This window comes from Taurulus bubalis (assembly GCF_910589615.1).
Source record: "Taurulus bubalis genome assembly, chromosome: 18".
NCBI lineage: Eukaryota > Metazoa > Chordata > Actinopteri > Perciformes > Cottidae > Taurulus > Taurulus bubalis.
This window is the reverse complement of record NC_136606.1, coordinates 15,914,075-15,941,995: the sequence shown is the minus strand read 5'-3', so window position 1 is coordinate 15,941,995 and position 27,921 is coordinate 15,914,075. Positions and strand designations below refer to the sequence as shown.

At 44.8% G+C, this 27,921-nt stretch overlaps 1 protein-coding gene across 1 annotated transcript; it reads right to left on the bottom strand.

The window, feature by feature from the left end:
* Positions 1-9,244: 9,244 nt before the first annotated feature.
* Positions 9,245-27,260, bottom strand: LOC306751042 (WD repeat-containing protein 37-like; the record flags this gene model as incomplete). Its single annotated transcript, XM_079234556.1, has 13 exons — positions 9,245-9,376; positions 9,462-9,576; positions 10,185-10,319; positions 17,552-17,693; positions 18,230-18,464; positions 18,920-18,996; positions 19,158-19,202; positions 19,388-19,459; positions 19,765-19,903; positions 22,757-22,821; positions 23,505-23,600; positions 23,744-23,840; positions 27,108-27,260. 13 exons carry the CDS (start codon positions 27,258-27,260, stop codon positions 9,245-9,247), a joined length of 1,503 nt encoding a protein of 500 aa, XP_079090682.1.
* Positions 27,261-27,921: the final 661 nt, after the last annotated feature.

The window sequence follows — 27,921 nt, the reverse complement described above, 5'->3', positions numbered from 1 at the left end:
CTCCTCTTGTCTCCATCCCTCCCTCCTTGCCTCCTTGCCTCCTTTACATTTCCTTCAGTCCTCCGCCTATTTCCCCTCACGTCCTCTTCGTCACTCTCTCCTTTTCGCCTGCGTGCCTTCCCCCCTCCCACCCCACCCCACCCCACTCCTGCCTTTCAAGCGCAGTGGAGGTTAACACGACACGACTACAGGTTAATACACCTTCTTCTTTTTCCTTTTTTTTTCAACCCACTGCATGTAGAGGAGAAGAACTGAGGTGCATAAACACATAAGCAGCCATTACCGCTTGCCTAAGTACAGGTGGAAGTGTTTCTCCTGTTTTTATTTCCTTTCTCTTCCTCTCTCCTGACCTGCTTGACCTCCGTCTCTCTCCTGCTGCAGCCGCCTCCCCGTTCATCTGAATGGAAGCTTGTCGTCCCCGATAATAGTGACTTTAGGTCTCGACTCATTAGCGAGGCCTTGTTGACCTGATCGACTTGTGCTTTCTCTCCGTGGTCATGGCCGCCCCCAACAGATAGACGGGGGGAGGGGTTTACAAAACCTTTTGCCACCTTGACTAACTGTGAGCGCTCAAACACACACACACACACACACACACACACACACACACACACACACACAGCTTATGTAGGAATTAAAGATTGGAAATCAGCGACGTGAATACGGACATCCCGGATCATGACCATGTACATTTGTACCTCACACTGTTTTTTTATGACATATTTCACGATGTAAACATACACGTGTGTGTGAGATTTTTCATTTATTTTTTATGCAGCTAAGTGTTGATATTCATTGTGATCATGACTGTGTTTTTCTGTCATTGCTGTATATCTTCAATTTTAGAGGAGGGATCGACACCAGGCGCCAGCTCAGTCAGCAGTAAAGATGGAAGTAATGAGAGTGACATCTAGTGGTCAGTGTGGGTAGTTGTTTCCCTGCGCTCTCTGAGGGAGGATAAAAGGATACGGTACCAAACCAAATTGTCGACCTCACACAAGAGAGAGCGTGACCCGCATGTGGCCTGCGTCTGGCCTCCCCATTCACTAGGCCAATGTTTCACTGGTCTTTAATAGGTTAGGGTGTTGGCCAGTATTGCTGAGTAGTAGTAGCAAAGCTCTGCATCTGCAGAGCCGTGCATGTGATATTCTTTGTTTTATGACAGTGTTATGAAGCCCCTGGAAACGTACATTTGGTTCTATTTCTCTATCTCTCTAGCTTTTCTTTTGTCAAAAGTTAAAGTTCGGGGGGGAAAAAACAGGCTGACTGATTATTTATTGAGTTTAACGCTCACAAAGTCAGATGTGTGGCCAAACAACCCACCTGACTCATTCACTGAAGTGACGTTACCTTTTTTATTCAACGAACCCCCCACCAACCAGTGAGATCAAAATACGGAAGTTTCACAGATATAGAAAAATAGAAGTTGCAGATGATATTATTGGTTTAAATTGACTGCTTCTATCTTCTGTGAGCAGACGCCATACTTTGTTTTACAGGATGAAAAGATGATTGGATTTTCCTCCATTCCTTTTCATTCAGCATTTTGTTACTTAGGTGCACCATTTGACAGGGGATGTGATCTAAAAGGGTACAAAATAAATAAAAAAGAAGGCATAATGCCTTTCACCGTGACTCTAAAGGCTTTAAAGGCATCACAAGGTTCACGTTTACTTGTCTGTGCCAGAGGCGTAGCCAGATTAACCTTTTGTCGGGGCCCTGAGGCAGAAGTGTGTTGCCGTGCCCCGTTGATCTCCGCCCCCTGTTTTCAGGAACTCATATTGTCTGACACGTTGTTTACACTTTCAGATCCGATTTAAAACCTCTTGTCTGCGTCTCGTGACAGAGATGCAGTGTGTTTCTCACCGACATGTTTCCAGCCCACACTCCATAACTCCAGCGTTGACATGCTCGGCAGAGGTAACGCCATGCTTCACACCAGGTTTCACAGCGGCTGTGTTAGCCATAAAAACTGATTTATTTTGAGAGACAATAAATATAAGGCATGTCTGAATGGCAATACTGTATCTAATAGTGTACATATGTACAAAAGATGTCGACAAAGACGTGAAAGAGATCCTGGAAATGTCTAATTATCATGTAAATTAAAGTATATGAAGAATTGCTGCTAAGGTCTGTAAATTGCACTTCAGTAACAAAAAGTGAATGTTTGTACTGTATATGTGAATAAAACCACAAAATCTTGTAATTTTACCTTGTTTTGATCGTTTTTTTGTTGAGTCCGATTTACATCCGTCATTACGGCTACACACAATTCCAATAAGAGCTCTGGTGTTGGGATATTGGTCCATTCCCACCTGTCCGGCCCTCAGGAGCATCCAGACACTTATTAAAGGGGCTTCCCGTCTCTCCCAGGGGAAATCCACAGGGAAATGGTTATCTCTATTTGGCTCGGTGGCAGGTGTCACACAGACCAGCCGCCAAATTAGCCCGGAGGAAGAACGCGGTGAAGAAGGAGGCGAGAGGAGAGGAGGGATGGGGATGTCTCCTCAGCAGCAGCCTCTCTGCCCCCGAGGCCATGCAGGCCACTGTGTGCTCGACAATAAACATCATAATTGACAATTTGCTCCAGTGGCTGGTCACGGCCAGCCGGCTATAATCTAATGGACGAGGAAAGAGAGGTGAAGCTCCACAGAATATATTCTGTCTCCCAGTGCCGTGCTGTGCCTGTATGACTGCTGAGAGCCAAAGCACAGTAAGCATGGCAGCCTCATGGTGCGTTCAAGACAACTCGGAGGTCGGAGTCTTCCTCAGTGTCTTTTAGCAAGAGGGAATTGTCAGAGATGCTTTACATGCAGAACAAGTTTACTACTTGCTAGTATGTTTTATTTTTTATTAAGTACGGATAAATATACTTTATGTTGCATTTTACTTGACTTTACTTGAACCCGGACGTCACATGACAGCATACTATCAGGTTATGTACAATCATGGAGACTTATTTTAGATTTTTTACTCCCTGATTTGAACGTCGTCCGAGCTTCTGCCTCACGAGATGAGACTTAATTGTCAAATGATGTATTTACTGGTTTTTGACCAAACATTTTTGATAACTAAATTAAAGGAAAATGTTAAATGAATAAAACTGCTGTGTAAAATAATCTAATTCCATGTGTTTGTATGCACCAATGTGTTGTTTTTTTTCTTCCGTCTCCATGCTTCCACTGGTAACCCTGTGTTTAACGTCTCATTGCTATGAATTGTGGGTAATCCTCTTGGGCTTTGGATATTGGGTGTTTTGGATTTACTATATTATCACGTTTTAAGGCCTTTTTTTTTGTCCATACTGTACTGTGACGCTTTTTCTACATCATCATGGGATTTTAATTTCATCTGTATGGCCCAAAATCAGGAAATACAGATTTGCCTCAGAAGGCTTAGCAGTCTGTACCGCACATGAAAACCTGTGTCCCAGGACCCTCACGTCAGAGGAAGAAAAGAAGGAAGAAACCTCAGAGGAGGTCAATACAATGTGGTCATCTATCATCTATATGATATACATGAAACATACAATGACAGAAGAAAAAGCAGTGGCAGCAGTGTTCATAGAAAAATGACGACTACTCATAATAACAGCAGCAGTGGATATAGTAGAATAATAATGATGATAAATCGTCCTGAATGCCTTACGCCAGTTTTCCCTGATACCACAGCGGAGACGGAGGCTGCACATCTCCCTGGACATGGAAAACTGGCCACAGGGAGGAGAACAGGGACAGGGAGGAGAACAGGTAGGAGAACAGGGAGGAGAACAGGGACAGGGAGGAGAACAGGGACAGGGAGGAGAACAGGTAGGAGAACAGGTAGGAGAACAGGGACAGGGAGGAGAACAGGGACAGGGAGGAGAACAAGGAGGAGAACAGGGACAAGGAGGAGAACAGGTAGGAGAACAGGGAGGAGAACAAGGAGGAGAACAGGTAGGAGAACAAGGAGGAGAACAGGGACAGGGAGGAGAACAGGGACAGGGAGGAGAACAAGGAGGAGAACAAGGAGGAGAACAGGTAGGAGAACAAGGAGGAGAACAGGGAGGAGAACAAGGACAGGGAGGAGAACAGGGAAGAGAACAAGGAGGAGAACAGGTAGGAGAACAAGGAGGAGAACAGGGAGGAGAACAGGTAGGAGAACAGGTACAGGGAGGAGAACAGGTAGGAGAACAGGTACAGGGAGGAGAACAGGGAGGAGAACAGGGAGGAGAACAAGGAGGAGAACAGGGAGGAGAACAAGGAGGAGAACAGGGAGGAGAACAGGGAGGAGAACAAGGAGGAGAACAGGGAGGAGAACAGGGAGGAGAACAGGGAGGAGAACAAGGAGGAGAACAGGGAGGAGAACAAGGAGGAGAACAGGGAGGAGAACAGGGAGGAGAACAGGGAGGAGAACAAGGACAGGGAGGAGAACAGGGAGGAGAACAGGGAGGAGAACAAGGAGGAGAACAGGGAGGAGAACAGGGAGGAGAACAGGGAGGAGAACAAGGACAGGGAGGAGAACAGGGAGGAGAACAGGGAGGAGAACAAGGAGGAGAACAGGGAGGAGAACAAGGAGGAGAACAAGGAGGAGAACAGGTAGGAGAACAAGGACGCCCGGTGAGTCGACACCACCTCCTCTCAGTATGACCCCCAGGGAAGGAAATCATGCATATTTATATAAAAGCAAATTGAACTCGCTGTAGCAAAGACAAGCTGAGTGTAGATAGTTATTGATGATCCACATACTACATTAATGATGTTGAAACATTACTGAATAAGTAGTAATGATAACACTGATACAAAAATAAAGACTTACAGTTAAATTAAGGCAGTCATCTGTTTGAATGTGCTCCTGGTTGTGGTTCTGTTCTGGGTACCAGTGGGATTTCACCTGCTGGAGGAATGAGAAATGGGAAAGTCTAATAGTGAAAATAAGAGGAATAGAAAGAACTAGAGTATAAAAGGCTTGGTGAAGATTTGTGAAGTTGGAAGTGACATTACTCGGCCATCCAATGTAGCACAAGTTCATCGGCTTTAAGATGGAACATTCATGTTGACTGGGTATGTTCTCGCCTGCTCCAGAGAAGTTTTCGTCCTTTTTAGTGTGTGTGGAGTTTTATCAGGCCGTCACGTGTTTTGTCACAAATGGAATAACTGCATGGTTTGGGAAACTTCCTGTTTCCTTCAAATGTAAGTTCCTCAGGTTTGAAAAAAAAAAAAAGATCATCATCGTCGTCAGTCCCTCTTTGACCCGTGTGCTCTGTAACAGGTGAAGAGGATCCTCTGTAACACCTGATGCCACACTTTTAACATGCAGGTGAAGCAGAGGCCACAATGTCGTCTGCTCTCGACCCACGAGAAGAGGGCGTGGCACAAGAGACGGCTTCTATTGCCTCATCATCATCACTATGACATTTGATTTTTATGAAACCTCGTGGATGGCATGTGATCTGAGTTTTGTGATCTTTCAGAAACACATGCTGTTATAGCACCGCACATATCTTATTAACAGGGTGTCAGTATGTGACAAGGTACGGCTGCGTGGAAATAAAACCCCTGAGCGATGTTTGACATGTCTTTGCTTATGTGGAGGAATGAAATTATTTTATGGCACGAAGATGTTTTCACGGTGGTGCTACTACTTCATGAGGCTGCGTGGGCCTCGCCGTTGGGCGCTCTTTCACGAGGAGAGGCGCCATACGTTCAAAACATTTTAGCAGAAGTTATTGATGAATATTGTGTTTTTGTATTTTGTTGCCTCTCTGCCATGACAGTTTTGGGGGCTCGTCCGGAATTCCTTAATTTTGACATACTATAATAAAACCTTTTTTTAAACATATATTTTTCTTTTCTTTTTAATTATATTCTATGTCCTTTTATACTACTTTACTCTTTCAACCCATTAAAGTTTGGAGGTCGAAGGTTGAGGTCCTTGCAAAACCCTATTTTAGCCAAAACTTCATAATGAATATGCTAATGACGTAAGCATGTCACACAAATGTCTTATAGGATAAATGTATTTCCCTTTGACATCATAATGTTCTTTCTGCAAACCTTTTCTGGCCATTATTAATGTGCATAACAGGAACAAAGGAGGAGAGTGTGACCATACATCACATCGGGGCAGATCCTGAATTGGTGAAACGTATCTTGGGTGCACACCTTCAAACTCTATTCATCGAATGGATCGTCTGTGTTTAAGATGTGTGTGAAGCGCTCACGTCTGCTGATGTTGAGCTTCAGGTGATTATTGTTACAGCATGTGACGAAGCTTTCCATCAGTCTGTGAAGAATAGTCTCCAAGTGAAGACACCGGAAAGGATTTACTGGAATCAGACGTGTCCGTATGGTGAGAACTTCCATTTCGCCAAATGAAAATACACTTTTCTTTTATTAAATTCCTTTTACTTACATATTATATGACCTGGATGTAAGCTGCAAATGGTTAATAGAGGCGTACGACCATGAACCGTTAATAGTTATACTCCAAGTATATTATACTGCTCATGTATCTTTGAGTGCAGTTCTTTTAAAGTGTAGTATTATCACTTTTACTCATTCTATCACAGAGAATCATTATAAATACAATCACAACTTTTTAATGCTTTAATGCTTTTGAAATGGGTAAGCACACATCATCATTAAGGTCTTAAGTTAATACACCTCGGACTGGAAAAGAAAAAAAAATGGCAACATGCCACCTCAAACTATTTCATATTTAGGTTAAATATTGACACAGCATATCCAAATCCAGAAAATAGACACTTGAATAGAACGGAGCCATCAATAAAGTCTGCTGTGAAAAAAGGCAAGGTAATGAGTACACGTATTCATACACCTTATGGCTCCTTTCACTAACAGACTTCATTGTTGCAACCTACCAGATTAACATCCAGATGAATGTAATTTTAAAATGATATATACCGTATTGAACTGAATAAAAAAGGGTGAGATGGGTTTGTGTTAAACAAGATGAAAGAGACACGAGAGGCTGGGAAAGGAAATCACACATTTTATTGGAAAGTGTCAGAGAGCACATCACAATAAAGTATGCAAAGTAGATCACACAATGAACTCTGAGGAATATGATTCGCTACAATGAGGCAAAGCATATCCACTTTTTACCCAATCTGGCACGCGATAATTTAATGTATCAATCCAAAATTATTTTTCCTTTGAGTCGGAATTCATGTGTGGGGAGAAAATAGGACTTGCCTTTCTACCTGCAGATTTAAATGACATCGATATCATTGGCCGTGAGATTGAGCTCCCTAAATGAAACCGGAAGAAAAGTTCAATCTGCACAGTGAGTGCAGTGGAGCCAATTAGTTGTTTAACAAGCGTTTGGAAAAGTGCATTGATGCTCAAGTGGATAAGGCCGACGCATCGTTTTCAATGCAATGGTAAGGCATCTCAACACTCGTTTATTACAGTTTGACCTTCATGCGACCCCAGAATCCACCTGTTGGTGGTAGAAACCGCAGTAAAATGGGAAGTCTGAAGCCAACGTTGGGGTAAGTTATGCATCAATATGTACACTGAGCTACATCGACACCAGTCACACAAAGCACATCTTGTCGAGGGGTTTACGGCACTGAAATAAGTTAAACGTCTGAATATCAAAAACTACAGCGCGACTTCATGTTGAGGGATATTGCACGAGTGTAACAAACAAAGGATTTATGGTCAAGCCCAAATCCAGTTCTGCTAGTTCTGAAACTGAGATTCAGGTTCGCATTTCAAGTCCTATTCACTGGTTTCCGAGACAGAACACAGAGCGGGGGGCTGGGTTATTGCTTCTGAATTTGGATAGAGAGTTTTAGTTCACAGACTTAAAAAGAGCCACCAACAACAAAAAGTCAGAGCGGTTCCCCTTACAGAGGTCACACAAGGCCGTGGGTTCTATGGGTTGCACTACACATTCATATTGACAGACTGTTAAATGACCTAAAGCTGACTTGGGATGACGAGTTGCAGCGAGAACGAGGCTCTGAGTTGGCAACAGGTTGAAGAGGGCGGGTCTGAGTTTCACTGACACTGAAGAACTGCGAGCGCTCATTATGGCTAAAAAGTAGTGACTCCCAAACCTGCACACGGGGAACACTACATTATGATAATGCTGAACAGACCGACAAAGATGATGGGCGAACAGAAGTTCCCCCGTTATTGCTGTGCTCTCGACACTTTGCAGTCCGACAGAAAGACGGAACGGAGCGACACTTATTTTACACGTGAGCTCCTACTGTAAACACGGAACAAGGCGGGGTTACAGAATCGCCTGAAAGACGAAAACAAAATAACGTGAGAGGTACGGAGGCTGGCTGTGAAATTGAACGCATCGAAGGTAAAAAGGCGAGGGACTCACAACTTGAACGGCGAAAACCTTCAGACGAGACAGCAGTTCCTGAAACATTTAAATACAGCTGAAGGACCCAGCAGCCTGCATGCCGAGCAGGTCTTTTTCTGGCGGGCCGGATTATATTATATACGTTTTGTTCCACGATAAGAATATTTCAAGTCTGACTAAAAGGATAAAAACATTTCACAGATGCACGCATATCTCTGCCAAACGCCACCTTCAAAAAGGTAGATCACTGTAAGACACTTAATCCATGAAGTAGCGACTTAATCAGGCCACAACATAATATTTACATACCTCCTCGATATCATATCCTACCGACCCTCCTGGCTCTTACGTCTAGTTAAGGAACATTTGCAAAAACCGAGATTATCTCCATGCGAGAGCGAACTAAACAACAGTGATGTGAACAGCAGCCTGTGACTGTGGAGTCAAACATATACTTTTACACTTTTAAAACAGAAAAAAAGGCTGAAAAACGGAAGAGTCAGCATAGTCACAATTCACAACGCATGCTAAATAAGCGAGAGGGTCAAATACGGGAGATCAGCGCTTTGGCCTCACACACACACTTGGACTTTAAAATGCTGGAATCCGTCATTTAAACACCAGCAGGTTTCAACCGCAGACGGACACATTAAACGAGAGTTATCCGTCAGTGGAATATCGGACGTCAACAGCCGCATCCTCAAAAGGTCATTTTTTTTCTCCTCCTACAGCTGGAAATCTGTGATATACATAACAGTTAAAGTGCCTCGCTGCGTCAGCACTTTAAGCATGCAAGCATGTGCGAGACCAAAGATTACAGCGTGTGTGTGCGTGTGTGTGCGTGTGCGCCGTCTCCTGCTTCACCGTGTGTTTCTGTTTTGTGCGTGCGTGAGAGTGGGCGTGTTCAGAGGCGTCACTTCTCCTGCAGCAGGGCGGGGATGTTGATGTTCCAGCCGATGGCCTGCCGGTCGAAGCCACAGGTGAACAGGTTGCACGACTGGTTCTCTTCGTTCCACGCCGTGCAGCACACCATGCGCCTGTGACCCTACACACACAGACACACACATAAGTGTTACCGATGCCGATTGACGGAGCGCACATCTCCCCGGCCACTTTGTCGCCCTCCTCACCATCCTGTTGCTGCGTGGAAGCCGGGCCAGCCTCACTCCGCTCATGTCGAACAGCCGGACTTGTCGATTGTCGTGCGGCAGCGCGATGATCCTCTGGTTGGCAGAGACGCTTATCCTGAAGGGTCAGATCAAGTTCACTCTCAATATCGGTCACATGTTTCTCAATACTTCTAGATAAACTTGTCGTGTGTTTTTCAGCACTCGAGCTCAAATTCACTTTCTAGTCGGCACACACCTCCATGTGTGAACAGCGACAGCAGCTTCCTCTAGACCCCGTGTTCCCCGCTGGCATTCAAGATCATTACTGACTTAAAATGTTAAATGGAGATACTTTTTAAACAGACTTTTTTTTATTAAAAGCTAAAATATCTATAAGGATTCTATTCTTTAGAAGTTTAAAAAAAACAGCTTTTTTTACTATCAAGTGGATGGTATCCTGCAGATACCATGAGAGGTCATGAGAGTTTCTGCTTGAGCTGACTGTTATTTAATGTTGAAAAGTCAAATCCCAATAACACCACATTCACCAATACTGTGCGCATCAAAATAATTAAAGCATTTTAGATATTGAGCACCAAAAGTGTATTTTCTTGACCTTGGACAAAAACCCTAAAGCCCATTGAGTCATTCTGGACCTTTTGATCACGTCACACCATCAAACGCAGCTAAAACTAGTTATTCCCAAAGAAAAGTAACTCTGAAACTCCTCCTTTTTTCACCTACCTGTTCACAGCGGAGTCAGTGCGGATTGTTGCTATCGGCGACCTCATGTTCTTCAAATCCCACACCTTGACGGTGCGGTCGTCGCTCCCCGAAACCACGTTGTCCCCGACCGTGAACACCGCCGACGTCACCGTGCTACAAAAGGATGGGCGCGCACAGAAGTTGGGTGTTAACACAAAGAACGCAAAACATGTGAATTATACAGTTATTGTTACAGCTACAGGAGCTGTAATGGCTCATGAGCCCTGAAAGAATGGATCCACACCACAACCTACGAGGAAAGTTCCGGCACAGAAAGTTGACACTGCCAGGTCCCGATAAAAAAAATTAGATTTTCCGTTTCGAGACAGTATAAAAGGTATCACCTTCCAATTTCACTGTTAAGGAAAGAAAGTAAAGAATGTTGGCAGCATCACACTACTGCCAACAAAGGTGTGGCCGGCGGGGGGAAACGTGACGGGTTAAATAACGGCTCGAAGGCGTTCACACCGTCGAATGCGCTCGAGCTGTCGTGGCGGCGTGAAAGACGGTTTCACGCTTTGCACACCTTTTAAAACCGGGAGAAGACAACACTTTTATATATTCGGATAATTGGATATTACGATATCCAATTATTTACAATTGTAAAATAAATGTACCATTTTTAATTATCCGTCTCATCCAGTCCTTGTTCAGCGCCAAACCCCAACTTCCACTGGAGGCGTTTACCAAATAAAAGCGAAGAGCAACCCGTGAGCCATGGTGTCCCTTTTACTTATTTCAGGCTAATGCTGCTCCAACTGCAAATCTTGACTTTGCTAACCTCCAGTAGTTAAAGTGCAGCGGTCAATAGACCCGACGTCGCTGTTCCAGCTGCACAAGAGCACAACCCTGATCACATCCATCTCTGATGCTGGGCAAGAGGGGCAAAAAAACTAAAACTATACGATAAAGGGACGGTTTAAAAGAAAAGATCCCACCGGGGGAGAACCGATCAGCTGACATAAATAGCAACAACATCGTGGGCCGTATTGAGGCAGGAAGGGTCTTTGTATGCAGCGTCCCCCTCCTCCACCGCCCTTTATCCAGCCAGCCGCGAGGCGCTGCTCCACCTGAGGGCACATGCGGTCAGGCCCAGCCATTCATTTAATAGACCTTTAATATTTCCAATCAATTACTGTATGTCAGTCGCTCCTGGGACGTTTTTTTCCCCCTCTCTTTTGTGCTGGTAAAAAAAACAAAAAAACTCTGATTCTTGATTAAAATTAGCGTTGAGCAGTGTGTACACACACACACACACACACACACACACACACACACACAGTTTTTCTTTCTAAAACTGGCTCGCCTCTTAATTTAAATTGACATGGCATTAAGGGCTAATTAGGGGACTAAACTTTGTCCTATTAGAGGGTTGGGGCTCAAGGAAACTGCTGTATCGTTACAGGCACCTTCTGACATTGCAGGGTACGGCCCACCTGGGAATACAAGCGGTAGAGTGAGAGACGGAGGGAGAAGGGAGGACAGGAGGTGTGCTAGGCGGGAGGTGTGTGGGGAGCGTAATCAGACAGGGTAATTGATTAAAAGCTTGATTAAGGTTAAAGGGTTTTTTAGAACGGGTGGTGAGGAGGGAGGGAAGTATTCAGTGTTGCTTAATGGCATCTCTGCAGTGTGTCTGACAGCCAAGGTCAAGGCTCCCTCTGATCCGAGACTGAGGGAGTCGGTAAAGAGGAGAGAGAGAGCGAGAGAGAGACATTCAGAGGGAATTATGGGACCTCTCTGCAGTTTAATGAATCCCTAACCATGAAACGCAAAAGGTCCCTTAGCCCTATAAAAGGTTGCGGCACACAGAGGTCAGAACTCTTTTTCTAGACAAAATATATATTGGGATTATAAGATTTCAAGAACAGAGATGAGGCTAAACAGGAAGGAACCTCCGCTTGTGGTTCTCCGTTGCCACGTTCTCCTCTCCAAATGTCGGAGATTTCTATTTGTGCAATAATATTGAGGTACATTAGTCAATACATTAGTTCTTCTTCTAACCTCGTTCGGTGTTTCACTGTGGGAAGCGCTCGGCGTGACCAACTAAGGAAGCTCCAATGACACCACGTCTGTCAGTGACAGACAGGTCGAACTGTGCTGGGGCCCCGCCCCCTCATATTATCACAGTCGACCACCCCTTGCAATTCATTCTCGCTTTCTTCCCGTGAAGAAATTATTATAGCTCCCTCAGCTTATCTTAGCTAGCTTGGATTTTCTGCTTAACAGTTCACAGACGAACCGTTTAGGACACGTCGCCGAATGCAGTTCCTGGCTCTAGTCTGGGTTTGCTGGGTAAGTACTTCGTGAGAAGTATATTTTGACACTACATAGTATTTAGGCAGTGTCCGCGTCAAGGCGAGCTGTTCTCCCGACTACCCGGTGTTTGTTTACCGGTGTCGTCGGTGACTGTAACTTCATTATCTCTGGCTAACGCGTTACGGCGAGCCTACCAGGTCTCGGTTAGCATTTGTTTGCTAGTCGAGCCGAGTGCCCGGAGTTCTGCTAACGTGCTACGACGAGCGAACTCTCACGGCCCACTATTAGCGGGCTAAACGCCCGTTTGCTAGAGCAATTCACCGTCAGGCTAACACTAAGTGCGGCTAATTGTTCATATATTTCCCTTCCTTCTCAGTTGCCATGTCGGCCGCTACCCCCACCAAAGGGTCGGAACCGAAGGCAAAAGAGGCTGCATCCCGCCTGTGCCCCGCGTCATGCGGGGCATCCATCTCGGGCAAGGACCCTCACCCGATGTGCATAGCATCCATGGGCGCTAAACACGCTCAGACATCGCTGGCGGACCCACAGTCATGTCTGCACTGTGCGTCAATGCCGGAGAAGGTCCTGGAAAGGAGGCTCAGAGTAGCGGTATCCCCTAAGCAGGACCCGTGCCTGTCGGGAACCGCCCCAAGAGCCACGACCAGCACACATCTGCCGCGAGCCTCTTTGAGCTGGGCGGACATGATGGACGCTGAGTCCCCGGATATGCCTCCAATTTTCGAGGAGCTCCTCGAACTGGAGCCGGGTGTTGAGGACGCAGAGGGCGATGCTAACTCTGAACTCCTCAACATGGACGACACGGATGATGAGGAGGATGACTCAACATTTCCTGTCCAGCTGTCCAGACCCCCCTAGTGCATCCGAAGTTGCTCCCCCAGGGGACAGCAACTTGTATGAAGTCTGCAAGCGAGCCGCGTCCAAGTTGGGCATACAATGGCCAGCAGCCCAAGATGCTACAGGAGGGGGAAAGAGACCTGTATGATGGTAAAAGGCTGCCACCAGCCCAACCACCATCAAAACAACTTCTGCCAGCAGTACCTGTCTGCATGAAGGAAATGGCCAGGTTCTGGTCCAGTCTATTTAAGAGCAAGCTTCCCACCAAAGGCTACTCTAAACTGGAAGTCGAAGGGATGGGAGAGCTGGGTCTGGCTGGACCACCAGGAGTGGAGCCATCCGTGGCTTATCATCTCCACCCGGACCGCCGCTCTCTCTCAGCTTCCTCAAACATCGCTTTGCCTAATAAAACGGAGCGCCTGACCGCCTCCATTTTGCAGAGAATGTACCGCTACGCAGCACAGTCAGTGTGCTCGCTAAATGCAAAAACTCTGCTGTCCGCGTACCAGGGAGAAATCCTGGAGGAGATGGGCAGGCAGCTGGACTCAGGGTCACCTAATCCAGCCCTATGGGATGAGATTTGTGTGGTGAATGATCTCATCCTCCGCTCCTCACGCGGTGCAGTGCAAGGCTGCGGCCGTGTAATGGGCCTTGCGGTCTCAGGTGAGAGGGCCCTGTGGCTAAATCTCTCAGGCCTCAGTGATATGCAGAGAACAGAGGTGATGGATGCGGCGTATGACCCAACCAAAGGTCTGTTCGGTCCTGCTCTGGAAAAAATGAGGGAAGCTAGCACCCTCAGGAAACAGGAAGGTGAAGCCTTTAACCTCTGCTTACCCCGGAAGCACGTCCCTCGTACCCCACAGGCACCCAGGGCTAGCTTTGCAGCTACAGCCGCAGCTACAAGGGGTAGACAGGGAGGGACCAGACCTCACAGACAGGCAGCAAAAACACTCACGGATCTTGGGTTCAATATAAACTGGACAAAGAGTCGGGTTTGAACCGGCGCAATGTACAGATTACTTGGGTCTCAACATAAACTCCATCTCGTATCGCGTCACGCTATCGGAGGCGAGAGTAGCGTCCCTCACGCAGTGTCTCGCCCTCTTCCAGCTGGGGAAAGCGGTGTCGTTCAGACTATGCCTTCGCCTGCTCGGCCTAATGCGTCAGTGATATCTGTGGTACATTTGGGGCTTCTACGGATGAGGGATTTTCAGCGTTGGGTCGCGGCATTACGCCTATGCTCACGCCGTCACCTCAACCGCAGAGTGAAAGTATCACCGGCGTGCGTAGCTGCGCCGCGCCCGTGGAAGGACTCGACGGCTCTCGCGTCAGGTGTCCCCCACCAGCCCCCCAAGAGTTTGAGGGCTCATTCCACAAGGAGTATGGCCACTTCTTGGGCCCTGTTCAAGGGTGTTCCAGTGCAAGATATTTGTGCTGCAGCGAGCTGGGCTACGCCTCACACTTTTGTAAGGTTTTACAGGCTCGATGTCTCAGGGCCGTCCTTAGCACATGCTGTGCTGGAGGCCAACGCGCCAGAGTCCCTGTGATAGTCATTACCGGGCTAAACAATTTAGGCTTCGGGAATTTTCATGCAATCCGGGAGCGGTCTATATCTCCCATAGTGAAACACCGAATGAGGTTAGAAGAAGAACTTTGGGTTACTCAACGTAACCCCCGTTCTTTGATAACAGAGTGAGGTGTTTCACCAACACACCCCTCCTTGCATTGACACGGAAAGAAATCTGGTCTAGAATGATTTGCGAGGGGCGGTCGACTGTGATAATATGAGGGGGCGGGGCCCCAGCACAGTTCCACCTGTCTGTCACTGACAGACGTGGTGTCATTGGAGCTTCCTTACTTGGTCACGCCGAGCGCTTCCCCCATAGTGAAACACCTCACTCTGTTATCAAAGAACGGGTGTTACGTTGAGTAACCCAAAGTTTCTTTTCTCCTTATTGAGCCATTTAAATGTCCATGACACCCTTCTTTTTACTATTTGAAAGAACAAGGGCTGTCATCTCAAGTCGATCTGACTGTGCAGAGTCAGTCTGCTGAGTCAGTGCTTAGTCTTTGACCTCGCGGTGACTTTAAGCCACTTACTGTGGGGATGTGCACACTGGCAGTGAGAAACCTTTAAATGCATAACTTGATCAAACTGGTGATTTAACACCAGGAGCTTTAACAATAGTTCAGTTTGCTCTCAGGGATGTCTGACTTTACATTTTGGGTTAATGTACGTCAGAGACAATAAACAATGAACTGTCGACACATCATTTCTCTCTCATAAAAGGCCTTTTGTGGGACAAATGCAGTGCTGCCCAGTATGATGTGATAATTGCAGTGCTCTAAATTCTACGGGTTTCAGAAAGTGTACAAATAAATTGAGAGAAATTACCGACTTCGACGAACATCTCAGAAACACTGGTAAACAAATCAACGATGACGCAATGACTGTTCTTCACGCCACGTTTCCTGCCTGGCTGGTATTTCTTTACACATCAGGCATCTGCTCGGCTTTGATCCTTATCCTCCTTCCCAGCGAGTCATTTTAATGACTGATGTTTGAACTTGTGAAAACTCTAAAAAGGAATATCACAATGTACTTATTTGTAAGAAGACGAGCGCGCGGACCAAATGACAAGAAGGTAGAATGTGAATGAAACAATTCAGTTACAGACGACTAAGAGGTTTTAGAGCAGCCTGTTATTTTGCTGACAGCCGCTGAGAACCTGTTAAGTGCTGGTGTGTTCCTCCAGAGACAAGACGTCACATCTGCATACGGACACCGCCTCACACATGCATTTCTATCAACTGCAATCTAAAGGCTCCCAAAGCTGCCGATGTCAGAGACAAACGTGACACGGCTTTCCGCTTGCAGAGCGAGACCGCTGTCACTTCTCGTTTGTTCGCTCAGGAGCAGTTGTCATTACTCTGCAATTACGGCGGGGCGGCGGGCTAGAGGGTGTGTGTGCTGCACTTTTCGCTGCCGCGGATCACTGACAGGAAGCGTTAGCTGTAACTGCCAGGGAAAGACTGTGGAAGCAACAGGCCGTCTCCCCTCCAGCTCTCCACCGCTCATGCTGGCCTCTGCTCGGCCGTTTCATCGGAGGAACGTGGAGATTGTGCCGCTTATGCCATGTTGGAGACAATGGAAAATTAGCAAGAGAAACGGCGGGGAGACAGCAACCTGCTACTAATTGCTCACAAACACGAGGGCTGAGTAAACTGTAAGCATCCGTGTGTGAGTGTTGAGGCGAACTTTCACGATGGGACCCCAAACCAACAAACACACACATTTTTGTCAACAGTATTCCTCTTTATATCTAACTCACCCTCGTCACCTCTACCACACTATAGAGTCAAGGATTTCATTCATTGACATATGATGAATAAATCAGCTAATTAGTCAATCAACAGAATTTGCCAAAATCTACTGGCTACGTCCTAAAAATGTGGATTTTTGCTGGTATAACTAAAAACAAGTCATTTGAAGGCCACCTTTCTAGATTCATTGATAATAAAAATAGTCATTAGTGCGTACACACACACAAGAATGGAGGCAGGGAACGGAGAGGAGGAGGGCTGTTGTTAACTGTGAAACACTGGTGCTTAATCTCATTATACCAATTGTCTACGGGAGAGAATTAGAGTGGGATCTGCAGGATTTAAACATGTTGGGGTCGTACATAATGAGCTCTATGTAATCCCCCCACTTGCAATCAAAAGGCTGCCAGAGAGGGGCAGCCAGCCAGCACACACATGTAGACATGCACATAGAAACACACACACGCACATAGAAACACACACACCTTTTAAAGAGCGCCGCTGTTGAAAGCCACAGACAAGCCTGACAGTCATCATTTTGAAATGAGCGTCTGCAATTGAGTGTTAACAGCGAGGGAAGTGCCAAATTATACAGAGTGGCGGATTAATGCAGAAAACGGACCGATAAACGAACAGGAGAGAGAAAGAGAGGGAGAGAGAGAGAGAGGGAGAGAGAAAGAGGTAGGCAGAGAAAGAAGCGAACTGTCGAAGTGAGGAGAAGTGCTCGGTAATGAATGAGAGGCAAGTGGAGGATTTGGCTTAGAGCAATTGGGTTTGTAAATTAATGTTTCAAAAAAATTTGAAAAAGCTGAACGTTCAGCGATTCACAGAGCAGATAGACGTTACAGCGCCGCCCTGTGGGCAAACCAAGACTGCAGCCACTCAAACTGTTGAACATTTTCACGACTCACTCGGTGTGTCCCTGAAAGACGTTGACGGAGTGTATGGACGGGTCTCTGAAGTCCCACAGCCGGAAGGTGGTGTCTCTGGATGAAGTGACCACCAGCCGCTGGGTGGGATGGGTACAGCAGTGGGTCAGCTCCTGGTCGTGTCCTGCAGACGCAGACGCATTGGAGTAAGCCTTCTAAACCTCTGCGGGTCTGGACATCATTAAACGAGATACGCGGTCGCTACGGTCAGGAAGTAGCAAGAGCACGAGAGTCAGAGGTCCACTTCATGTGTAGCAGCATGTGTAGCGTTTTCCTTGTTAAAGTGTTGAAAATAATTATGTTTAAAAGTAGCAGAAGAGACACAATCTGGTCATCAATTTCTCTAACCAAGTCCTGCTGCACAGTCTGCTTGGACATAATTAAATTGTGTAGTCCTGTGAAGTAGATAAACACACTATTGCCGGAAATGATATCATAGTGGATCATATCTAATTATAACGTGACATGACAAACATATTAAAAACACACAAAATATACGTCTGCTGTGCAATGAACATAAATATTTAAAATATGAAAAACCTAAAAATAGACTCCAAATGTATCTGTACCATAAGATACACAAATATATATTCCACAAGATGAAGATAAAAGACATATTGTGCTAAATATATGTACTATGATATCAGCCAGTGTACGTACCAGTGAGGGCGTGAACCAGCTCGGACGTCTCCACCTCATACAGGTTGGCAGCACGATCCCAGGAAGCGGTCACCACCTGTCGGCCTCCCGCCAACCAATCGGCTGCGATCACTACACCCTGGTGGCTCTTCAGGGTTGCCGTAGGGACCCGGACGGTGGGGACCTCGCAAGGGCCCTCGCCGTCCACCTCGCCTTCTTCTCTGTCTGACGAGTCCTGGTCGTCATCACAGGGAGCCTATGGGCGAGGACACACAGACGTTCAGTCAACGTGTACATGAAACAGTGAGAAAATGTAGTATTTAAACTAACAATGTAGTATTTAAAGTAACAATGAGAATTCCTAAGCATACAATATACCTTAAATGACACAAATTATTATTTATTTTTTAGCGTCTTTCTTTTAAAAGCATATTCATTATTTCAAACTCCGCGTAAATGAACGACATGAACATGTGAACATAACACATTTCCATGACTTTTACAAAACTTTGGGGATTTTCCAGGCCTGGAAATAACCATTTAAAAAGGTTTTCCATGACCGTACGAACCCCGAGATAGAAGTTAGTTTTGGTGATACATTTGCAATTTGTGAATGAACTTGATATTCATTCAATATACACACACACCTCTCAAAACTCTGTGAGTTCCAGTGGAAGCTCAGAGAAGACGGCAACACACAAAGGTACTCACACTGACATCTGGCGGCGGCTGGGCGGCAGGAAGCTGCACCATGTAGCGCCAGATGTGAGCCGTCTGGTCCCCAGAGGCTGCGGGTGTAAGTACACATCAGCAAACACACAGCACACTCAGATCTACAGAAACCTAACTGCTGGAGACAACCGCGGCAGGGAGAAGACAGTCAAATGGTCATGAAGAAAGCTAATTCAACAACAACAACACACACACACACAGACATTTAAATGCATACCTGTGAGGGCCATCTGCTCTGTGGGGTGGAACTTGATGGAGTTGACTGTGGGCGAGAGAACAATGGAGAGTTACATCACTTATTCCAATTATGGAACAAGTGCTCAAAATGTGGACACACTGTTGTTTTTAACCTCCAGCATATGGTTGAGATAATCTAACTGTGCACTTTGAAATGTGTGCATAGTAGAGGACAACATACAGGTATGTGAGATGTGTACTAATTATTACCTGATCCTGCATGGCCAGCATACCTCAGCAGACATTTCCCCGTCTCTATACTCCAAAGTAAAGCTGAGTGATCTGTGGAGAAAGAGCAGTGATGGACAACATGAAACCACTGACTCCTTAATAGAAGTCGGGTAATGATTTAATATAGTAATGTATTTACATGGTGGGCTCCCTGATGAGATTCAGTTCAAGGCCACTTTACGGAAAAATTGTGTACGATAAAAGTGAAAACTGTCACAAACTATAATGATCTAACACTTTTAGTTCTGACTATTTGTTATAGTTGGAAACCCCTCTGTGGCGTGTAGGCTGTCAGAGCACAATGATGCAGTGACTGACATATCACTAACGTAGAGACGTAAAGTGTCTTGGTGTACCTGCGGAGGCGGTGCCCAGGACTACTGGCGGATTCCGGGTGACGGCGAGATCCCAGATCCCGTCCCGGTGGCCCACGTACTCCTTAAGCAGCTGACACAAAGCTCGGGAGCCTGCGGTGGCTTTAAAACTGGACACAATCTGGAAAGAGAGGGAGGAGACACGATGGAGAAATAAGAGACGGACAGAGGGATGAGCATTCAAGTCCTCATGCCTCACTACGGTTACAGAAACAAATGTGCCAATTGGCTTTATAATTCAAAGGATGATAATGTAATTGTCATCAACTGATACATAATCGTAACTTTTACGTTTTTGGCAGGCACCAGACATCTTATTTTTAATCTCTGTCCAACAGATTAGTGGGCAGCCATCTTTCTGTGGGCTTTCTGCTCGGCTACCCGGCTTCAGAGCAGGCTGACTTTCAGAGGAGCGGATTAAAAACCTGTCGACAGCCTGACAGCTCTCTGGGAAGAAATGTCATAATGACGACGTTTACAATTCAGCGTGAAGTAATAAAAATCTAGGGGATTTTGCTTTCTGTGGTATTTATGTCAGCGATAGAAGAAACATTGTTCTGCATAATGACGTGTCCGCTCCAGATTTAAAACAAACAGAGCGATGGTTTACCACAGACTACTGAATGGCAATTATAGCTGCATATTAATTGTGCGGTTATTTGGTTTATTTAGAACAAATAATGCACTTCAGCAGCATCATTATTATTATTACTATTCAGCCTGCGAGCACTGTTTTCATATCGTAGGATGTTTCTGGAACTGCAGAAAGATTTATGGTTTCAAATTCCACCAAACTGTGTTGTTTGAGTATTAATATTTAAGACTGCTCCAATGCCAGTTCAAGTGTAAGGAAGATAGATCATCACTGTGTTACTGTATGAGGGGAGCACCTCTAAAAAAAAAAAAGTGGTCTGGTTACACAAACAAATTAAAGGGTCAATTGTAGTTTCAATTGGCACAGAGCGGCCGCCGTCTGTACGGCGCATGCAGCTGCATGCAGACAGATGACATCACTGGTAGTCATTAGATGCAGCAGCGAAGCATCGGGGTCCTTTGTGTTAATGTAGCGTCTCATTATGTGCGCCGTGTTTACATTCACGTTGCAGTACAATCGTATTTGTTTTCCCCCGTCATTGAAACACAACAAACAATGATAAAAAAAAAATATCCCATTCCATTCAAGGTCCACTCAGTAAGTTAACCGAAGAGAGGCGTTAGTGCAGATCATTAGGTCAGTCTGATACGGTCATTGTTTCTCAGCCAGCTGATCAGTTAGCTGTGTGTTATATAGCAGCTGGTTCTGTTAGTCTACGTCCTCCCTTGATCCTGTGTATCCTCTTTTCTAACTTTCAAATCAGATGAGGACCGTGTCCCGCCCTTCATCTCGCTCAGACTCGCTGCATTAGGATTGTTTCTTTGCTTCAAGAGGTTTGTGGGTAAAGTGAGAAATGAATGAATGAATGAATGAATGAATATATACTTTATTAATCCCCAAGGGGAAATTTTGTGTCGAGTATGAATGTGGAAGAGACAGTCAAAGACGTGTCTGTTACACTAAATTCAACATTTATAATATGTCACTCATTTATTTTGTTTCGGGGCACAGAGGGAAAAAGCCCCCGAAATGAAAGAATTAGTGCATAACATGAAGCGAGAAACAACGACAGTATGCTTAAGTCTTTAAGACATAACATGACGATATTTTGAAGAAGTTTGAAAAACTCGAGATGTACTTGTGAACATTTTCTCTTCCGTATGCAGCATAAAGCACTGCATTAAAATGAACAGTTTGACATTTTGGGAAGTTTGCCGAGAGTTAGATTAGAAGATGAACGTCGCTCCTCTGTTTTTCATCTTTTACGGAGGTTGTATGCTGGACTATTCCTTGCCTGGGAACAGTTGCCAAGCAACCAGCATAGGCTCCAAGTGGCTGGTTCGGGTCAAGAAGTCGCAAACGCACGCGCCAATTTTTGGAAGGATTGAAAAAGCGAGATACAACAAGTTAATTACTGAGCTTTAGAGGTGCTGGGAGGCGATGTTTTGTATACCTTCAACAGGTTTCCCCCGGTTTACATTGTATGTGTTAAGCTAAGATAAGCGACTGCTGGCATTTGCTTCCCACTCATCAAGCTGCTCATTTAACTCGTGGCCAAAAGGCCAAATAGGTGTATTTCCCAAAGTGCTGAACTTTTACTTTAAGAGCCGTTTGAATTCAACTTTTGACTGAACGTTGCTCCGTTTGAAGCCGATCCGTTTAAACTTGGCCTTTCCGAAGTCTTGTGGGGAAAACATTTATTTATTTATTTTTACTTTTGTAATTCCATATCCGTTATTTGTATTGGCATTATGATAACTGACTGTGACATATCGTTTTGCTGATGTAAAGGGAGTCAAGTGGTCTATTGGTAGAAGATTGTGGAATGACCAAAAATATAGTGTGTTCTTGTGAGAAACTGCTTAAAAAAATAAATAAACATATTGGTTTTTTTATGCAGCCGTTAATCCAAATGAATTCTGACAGAGAAGAGAAGAGGAGTCAAGGTCGGACTGTAGTTCAAAACAGACAGAAGCTCTGCCTCGCAATGCCTAGTGACAAAACAAGAGCATTCAGGAAGTTACCCATGAATCTCCGCCCCACAACTCCCATGAGGCCACACTGAAGTTGCGAGGTCCACCTATTTTACCACGGAAAGTGTGCAAGCGCTGCAAGTCAAGGGAGATGTCATATTGTGATAAATGCTTGAAATCACGTTTCCTTAACCTCAGTTCCAAAATCTATGAATAAACGCATCGGCATTTAAAAAACTAAATAATTTAACGGCAACATATCACTCAGAGGAAGAGAAAAAGACTTCCCGCTCAGAAATAGAGGGGCTTTTGGGTGTCTGCTCCCATCACCCACCTCTCAAACAATCACACAGACGACAAATCGTATGGGCTCTAAGAAGGAAATGAAATAGCTGCAGCCAGGTACCTTGCTGGTGGAGGCTTTGTATGTCGTCTTCAGCTTCTGTGACAGTTGACTGGTGCTGTGGCTGGCTGTGTGACGGGAAAACAAAGAACAACGACTGAAACTCTCCACTGAGTGACGAACGCATTGGTCGGTTCCACTGCAGCGTTTGATACCAGAGGGCGGTTTCATAAAACAAGATGACCTGTTTAACCAGACTTGCATCTGCAAACCAGGCATATTTACAGGAAATTCTGTTCAATAAAAGGAGGTTTAATATGTCTGACCTAAGTTACCATGGAAACTTGTCCCTCCTGGTCCAACTGCTTTTCAGGTTTAGCTTAATGTCGGTCGCATAATCAAATCTACCAGACTGAAACGGTGGTTTAATCCAAGACTTCTCCCTGAAGGTTCCTCTTTACTGCTGCACTGGTAACATTAGTCCGTTTGTAGTACAGTATATACTGAGTTTGACACGATTCAAAATCTGAGGTCACACTTTGTGTGCACAATGTGTGCTTTTAAATACACTGCAATTAAGGTTAAGCTGGTTGTCGGTGCTTAAAATCTATTGACAACTGACTGATGTCTTTAATACAAGAAGGATCAGTCAGTCTGAAGGTTATTAGTCAAACTTGAGACTTTTCTTCAATGAATGAGATATCTACTTTCACTCAATCAATTTTAGCAATATTTTTATATATTTCCAAAGACACAGACGACACGTTAGCTATATAGAGACATACAACAGATTGAGAAGGAGATACAGTACCTTTTGTTTTCAAAGCTCCCTTGGTGGGGTCCCCTCCCTCAATAGTCTGTCCATCGCCGGTCAGACGGTCATTCAGAGAGTCAATTTCTCGGCGTACTATAATGTCAGCACAGTAACAGGGCATCAGTAGGAAAACATTGCCTGGTTAGTCGATCAACAACGGAGGATCAATACAGCAAAGGTATATGTGTCCAAGAAATCTGAATGCATTTGCTGGACTCTTTCGCTCGGTTACTCACGTTCAAGGTTTTCAATGTAGAGATTTTCAAACTCGCGCTCAATCTGGCCAAAAAGGTCCAGAAGGTTGTTCCGTAAGGAGGGGGGCAGCTTGGAGTCCTGGACAGGCGACAAAGAAAAGACAATGCTCCGATAAACCCGATGGGAAGCTGACAAAGGAACCACTTTAATTCCCTTCAGGCCCGTCTTCAGTGTGGGGTTTCATTTACATATAATGTCATATATACCAGTGTTTCCCCTACCGTTATAATAGGGGGGCGGGGCGCCTATTAAAAAACCCGCCGCCCCCCTGTAATTTTTTTTATAACGCCAGATATCAGAAGTTATTTAAGGTTCTCTTTCCTATAGAACATGTCTACACCTTGTTCTGTTAAACAAACTAAACGTCCGTATGTTATTGATCATATCTACACGACAGGTTGTAGATACATGGTCGCGTCTACTTCTCTGCCCTTTGTGTTGCGCACGGCGGAGTTCCGCCCTCATTCGCTGCACACAGGGGAGAGAGAGAGAGAGAGAGAGAGAGAGAGAAAGAGAGGGAGAGAGAGAGAGAGGGAAAGAGAGAGAGAAAGAGAGAGGGAGAGAGAGGGAAAGAGAGAGAGAAAGAGAGGCGTGTTTTTTTTTGGGGGGGGATTTGTTGCTTTATGCTATCACTAGTTTAAGCTATCAGCGTGATCACACCAGAGGCGACTTTTAAAAGCGGCCGCAGCAGGAGGTGTTGTCAATAACCTGCGGTCAAGTCGGACAGTTTTAGGCTGCCTTCAAAGTAAACACAGGAAGTCACAGAAAAAATGACTTCCTGTTAGTTACGAACTTTTGTCTACTTGTAGTTTACAGATCACGTTTGGATTCATTCATATGTGTTTATAAGTATATATTTATGTAGAAATGTGTGTGTAGCTGCATCCTTTGTTCTTTTTATGTCTGCCTGTGAAATACATTACTACTGGTTTTGATGTGTGTTGTATAAATACGATTTTGTATTATCAACCACACAAGATATGTTTTCAGATTTAACATGAGACGAATAGTCAACAATCCAGCGTTAAGTATTACAACTACACATGAAATAAGAATTTCATCATCTCGAACAAGCCTTGTGCTTAAAAGTTAGAAAATAGCTAATTGTTTTCGACAATAAGATATTTACTAGTAACTCAATATTAGTTATTTTTTGATTAACTTTATTTTAATTTTTCTAACACAGTGATAGCACTTTTCTTTTTTTTGTCTGATGGAGCGATCTGGTTTACTTGAAAGGGATTGCAATGCTCTTTATTGTATTGTTTATAAAAGCACAGATGGAGACACTAGCACTGTGAGGTACCACTATGTAGTATGTCCGTCCGTCCGTGTCCCCCCCTGAAGCTGTAAACCTAGGGGAAACACTGCATACAGTATATGTTGTGCTGACCATTTTAATATATATTCAAAAAAAAATGAATATGTTCAAGCCAAACCAAGAAATGTTACAAGGACAAACAAGTATGTCAAAGATTATCACTAAGAGAAGTCTTAATGTCTCACAAAATACACTCCACTTCAACAACAACTCGAAAGCAACCCACATAAATCTCATGTCGAACACAGTCGCATGTTTACCTGATTTGATCAACCCGCCAATTATGTTTGTGTAAAAGCTCAGTTACATTTTGAGCTACATAACTACAACAGCTATGTACCAACAACACAACAGCCAGGATCCAAGCACTCAAACTCACTCCAACGGACTTACCTCCATGGTGAACTCCTAGAAGTACCCAGTTATCAGGTGACCACCAGTCTATACCAGACTAGCATGCAAAGGGACGTAAAAAGCTGCCATGAAAAAACAAAGGATTCAAAAGGCTGCATTTGACAGCATGCCTTGAGAGCTGCTGCTTTCTCTAGCCATCTGACGAGGGAAGACGAGGGAACCAAACACTTGAGTGTCACTCTTTCTTCTGGCACGTGTTCAAAACAAACAGTTTGTCACAGTGGCTTTAACCGCCTGACCGTTCTGTCTGCGCATGACAACAATTTGTTTAAAAAAAACAACACAACAAGCAGTACTTATGAATTCAAAGCTGCTTAGTTGAGGCCCTAAAATCTGCACCATACCCTGGCTAATAATGACAGCATTGAAAGTTAGAGTAAAATGCATTCTCTGTGTTATATATGGGTTTACAAAGCGGTCTCTGTGTGTGTTGGACTTGTGCTGTGGGGGCTAGACTAGGTACATAAACAAAGCCAGCATGTCTTGGCAATAGACAAAAAGGCCTGGTGAAAAGACTAATCAGGCCTGGACAAGCGGCCCATATTAAAACTTGATGAGACAACAGGACAATGCAAGCTGAGCTCTAGATTTAGTGGCCGATAATTCAAGGACATTGTCAAGCAGAGAAAGTAAAAGGACTTCTACGACCAAAACTAGGGCCGGGCAATAACCAAAAAATAAAGCATTGCATTATTTCAGACGTGATGTTTTGATCATGAAAAAGGCAAAGACAATAATGTGTCCTTCACTTAACCAGTTTGATCTCCCTGGGAGAAATACATGATGATACAATCTAAAAACACTTAACAGTCACTCACAATCAATTTGCTCATCTTATCTAAGAGATGACTCGAAACAGGGTCATTCAACAGCATCCTCCCAAAGTTAACAACCAGGATGTTCTTCTTGATCAAACAAGCCGATTCTATTATCTCAGTCGTGTAGTAGCTTGACAGTTTGGCACAACTACTTTGCATCAGGGAATGAGTGCTCATGTGAAGGCTTACAGTCCTCTCTTTCTGAGGAAAATAAATCAATTGTATCTGTAATTTAAATACTCTGTTGGTTGGGGCAGGGTTAATCACTAACTTGATGGCACCAGCAGGCTTAAGAAGTCACAATAGATCCCTTTGTTTTAACAAAAAGTAATCAGTAACCAGCATGTACATCCACAGCAGGCAGTTCAGAAAAGTTAAGAGAATGTAGAAATCGAGACAACATTAACACGTTGACGCCAAAGTAAAAACATCTAGCCACCTAAAAAGCCCAGACATTTCCCCCCGGGGGGTAGAAACTACATCTCACAAATACATTACATGGAATGTTGCAACACCAGGTACAAAATAAAAGCAATGCTACTCAACCGGCTGGTACTGTACTCTCATGACTGACTAAACACATCCTCAACCCCCAACAAAATAACAATAAAAAACTTGAATTAATAAAGAATGCCTGGTATGTATTTTTGAGCAGGTCTACAAGAAAGTTTGAAGGCCATGTGTACAAATCATGTAATCAAAATGTGTGTCTACAGCAATCAGCTGTGCATGTTTCAGGGAAAGAAGAAGAAGAAAAAAAAAAGAGTATGGATGTCTGTGCATATCCCTCACCTGTCCCTCCAGCATGTCTCCTCTTTGGAAGCCTGGCGGCCTGTCCTCTGTGCTGTTGGTGCGCCGGATAGACAAACTGTGAGCCTTGCGCTTCTGCTTGGGGTGACGGGCAGCCGAAGTCGAGCCACTGCTGCTGCCACCCTCCACAGGCATCCTTTCTACCGCGCGGGTGGCCCTGCCCCCTGCTCACCTCTTTACCCGAGAAGCAGGTAAACAAAGGCCAGGCTCACCAGTTGGCTGGTGGGTGGGTGGATCAGGTCCGTCTGTTATCCCTGTAAAAAGAAAGATAAGTGCAGGTTCACACGCCATTGCAGGAACCACTCAAAGGAAAGGGTATCCTCCAGCATTGATCCAAACAACAAATAGATATTCTGAATTGTAGTGCTTGTTGGTGCAGTGCTGCTCCGTTACCTGCTGCCCTGAAACAACCGTATCAAACAAATTGCTGTAATTTAAAGCTAATTTTCTTATCAACAAAAAAGTAGAACGTTACTTTGTAGAACCTGACAAGACATTTGATTTATAAGCAACATTTTGCAATGCAAATGTCCTACTTCCTCTTACTGACTTTGCCTAATGTTGTTGGAAAAAGGCAAATTGGCAACCCACGAAGCCTGACAGACTTACAGTCATCTATATTAAATGTACATTTGCTAGCAGGCTCTCTGACATTAGAGTCACAATATTAATGAAGTCCAGCGGCACGGTCCTTACATGCTAAAAGGACGAGATAGCTAGCTGGCTTAGCTTAGCTAGCTTAGCGTTATGCATTTAAAAGGAAAAAGGACTTCGACTTGCTTTTATTCAACGTTAT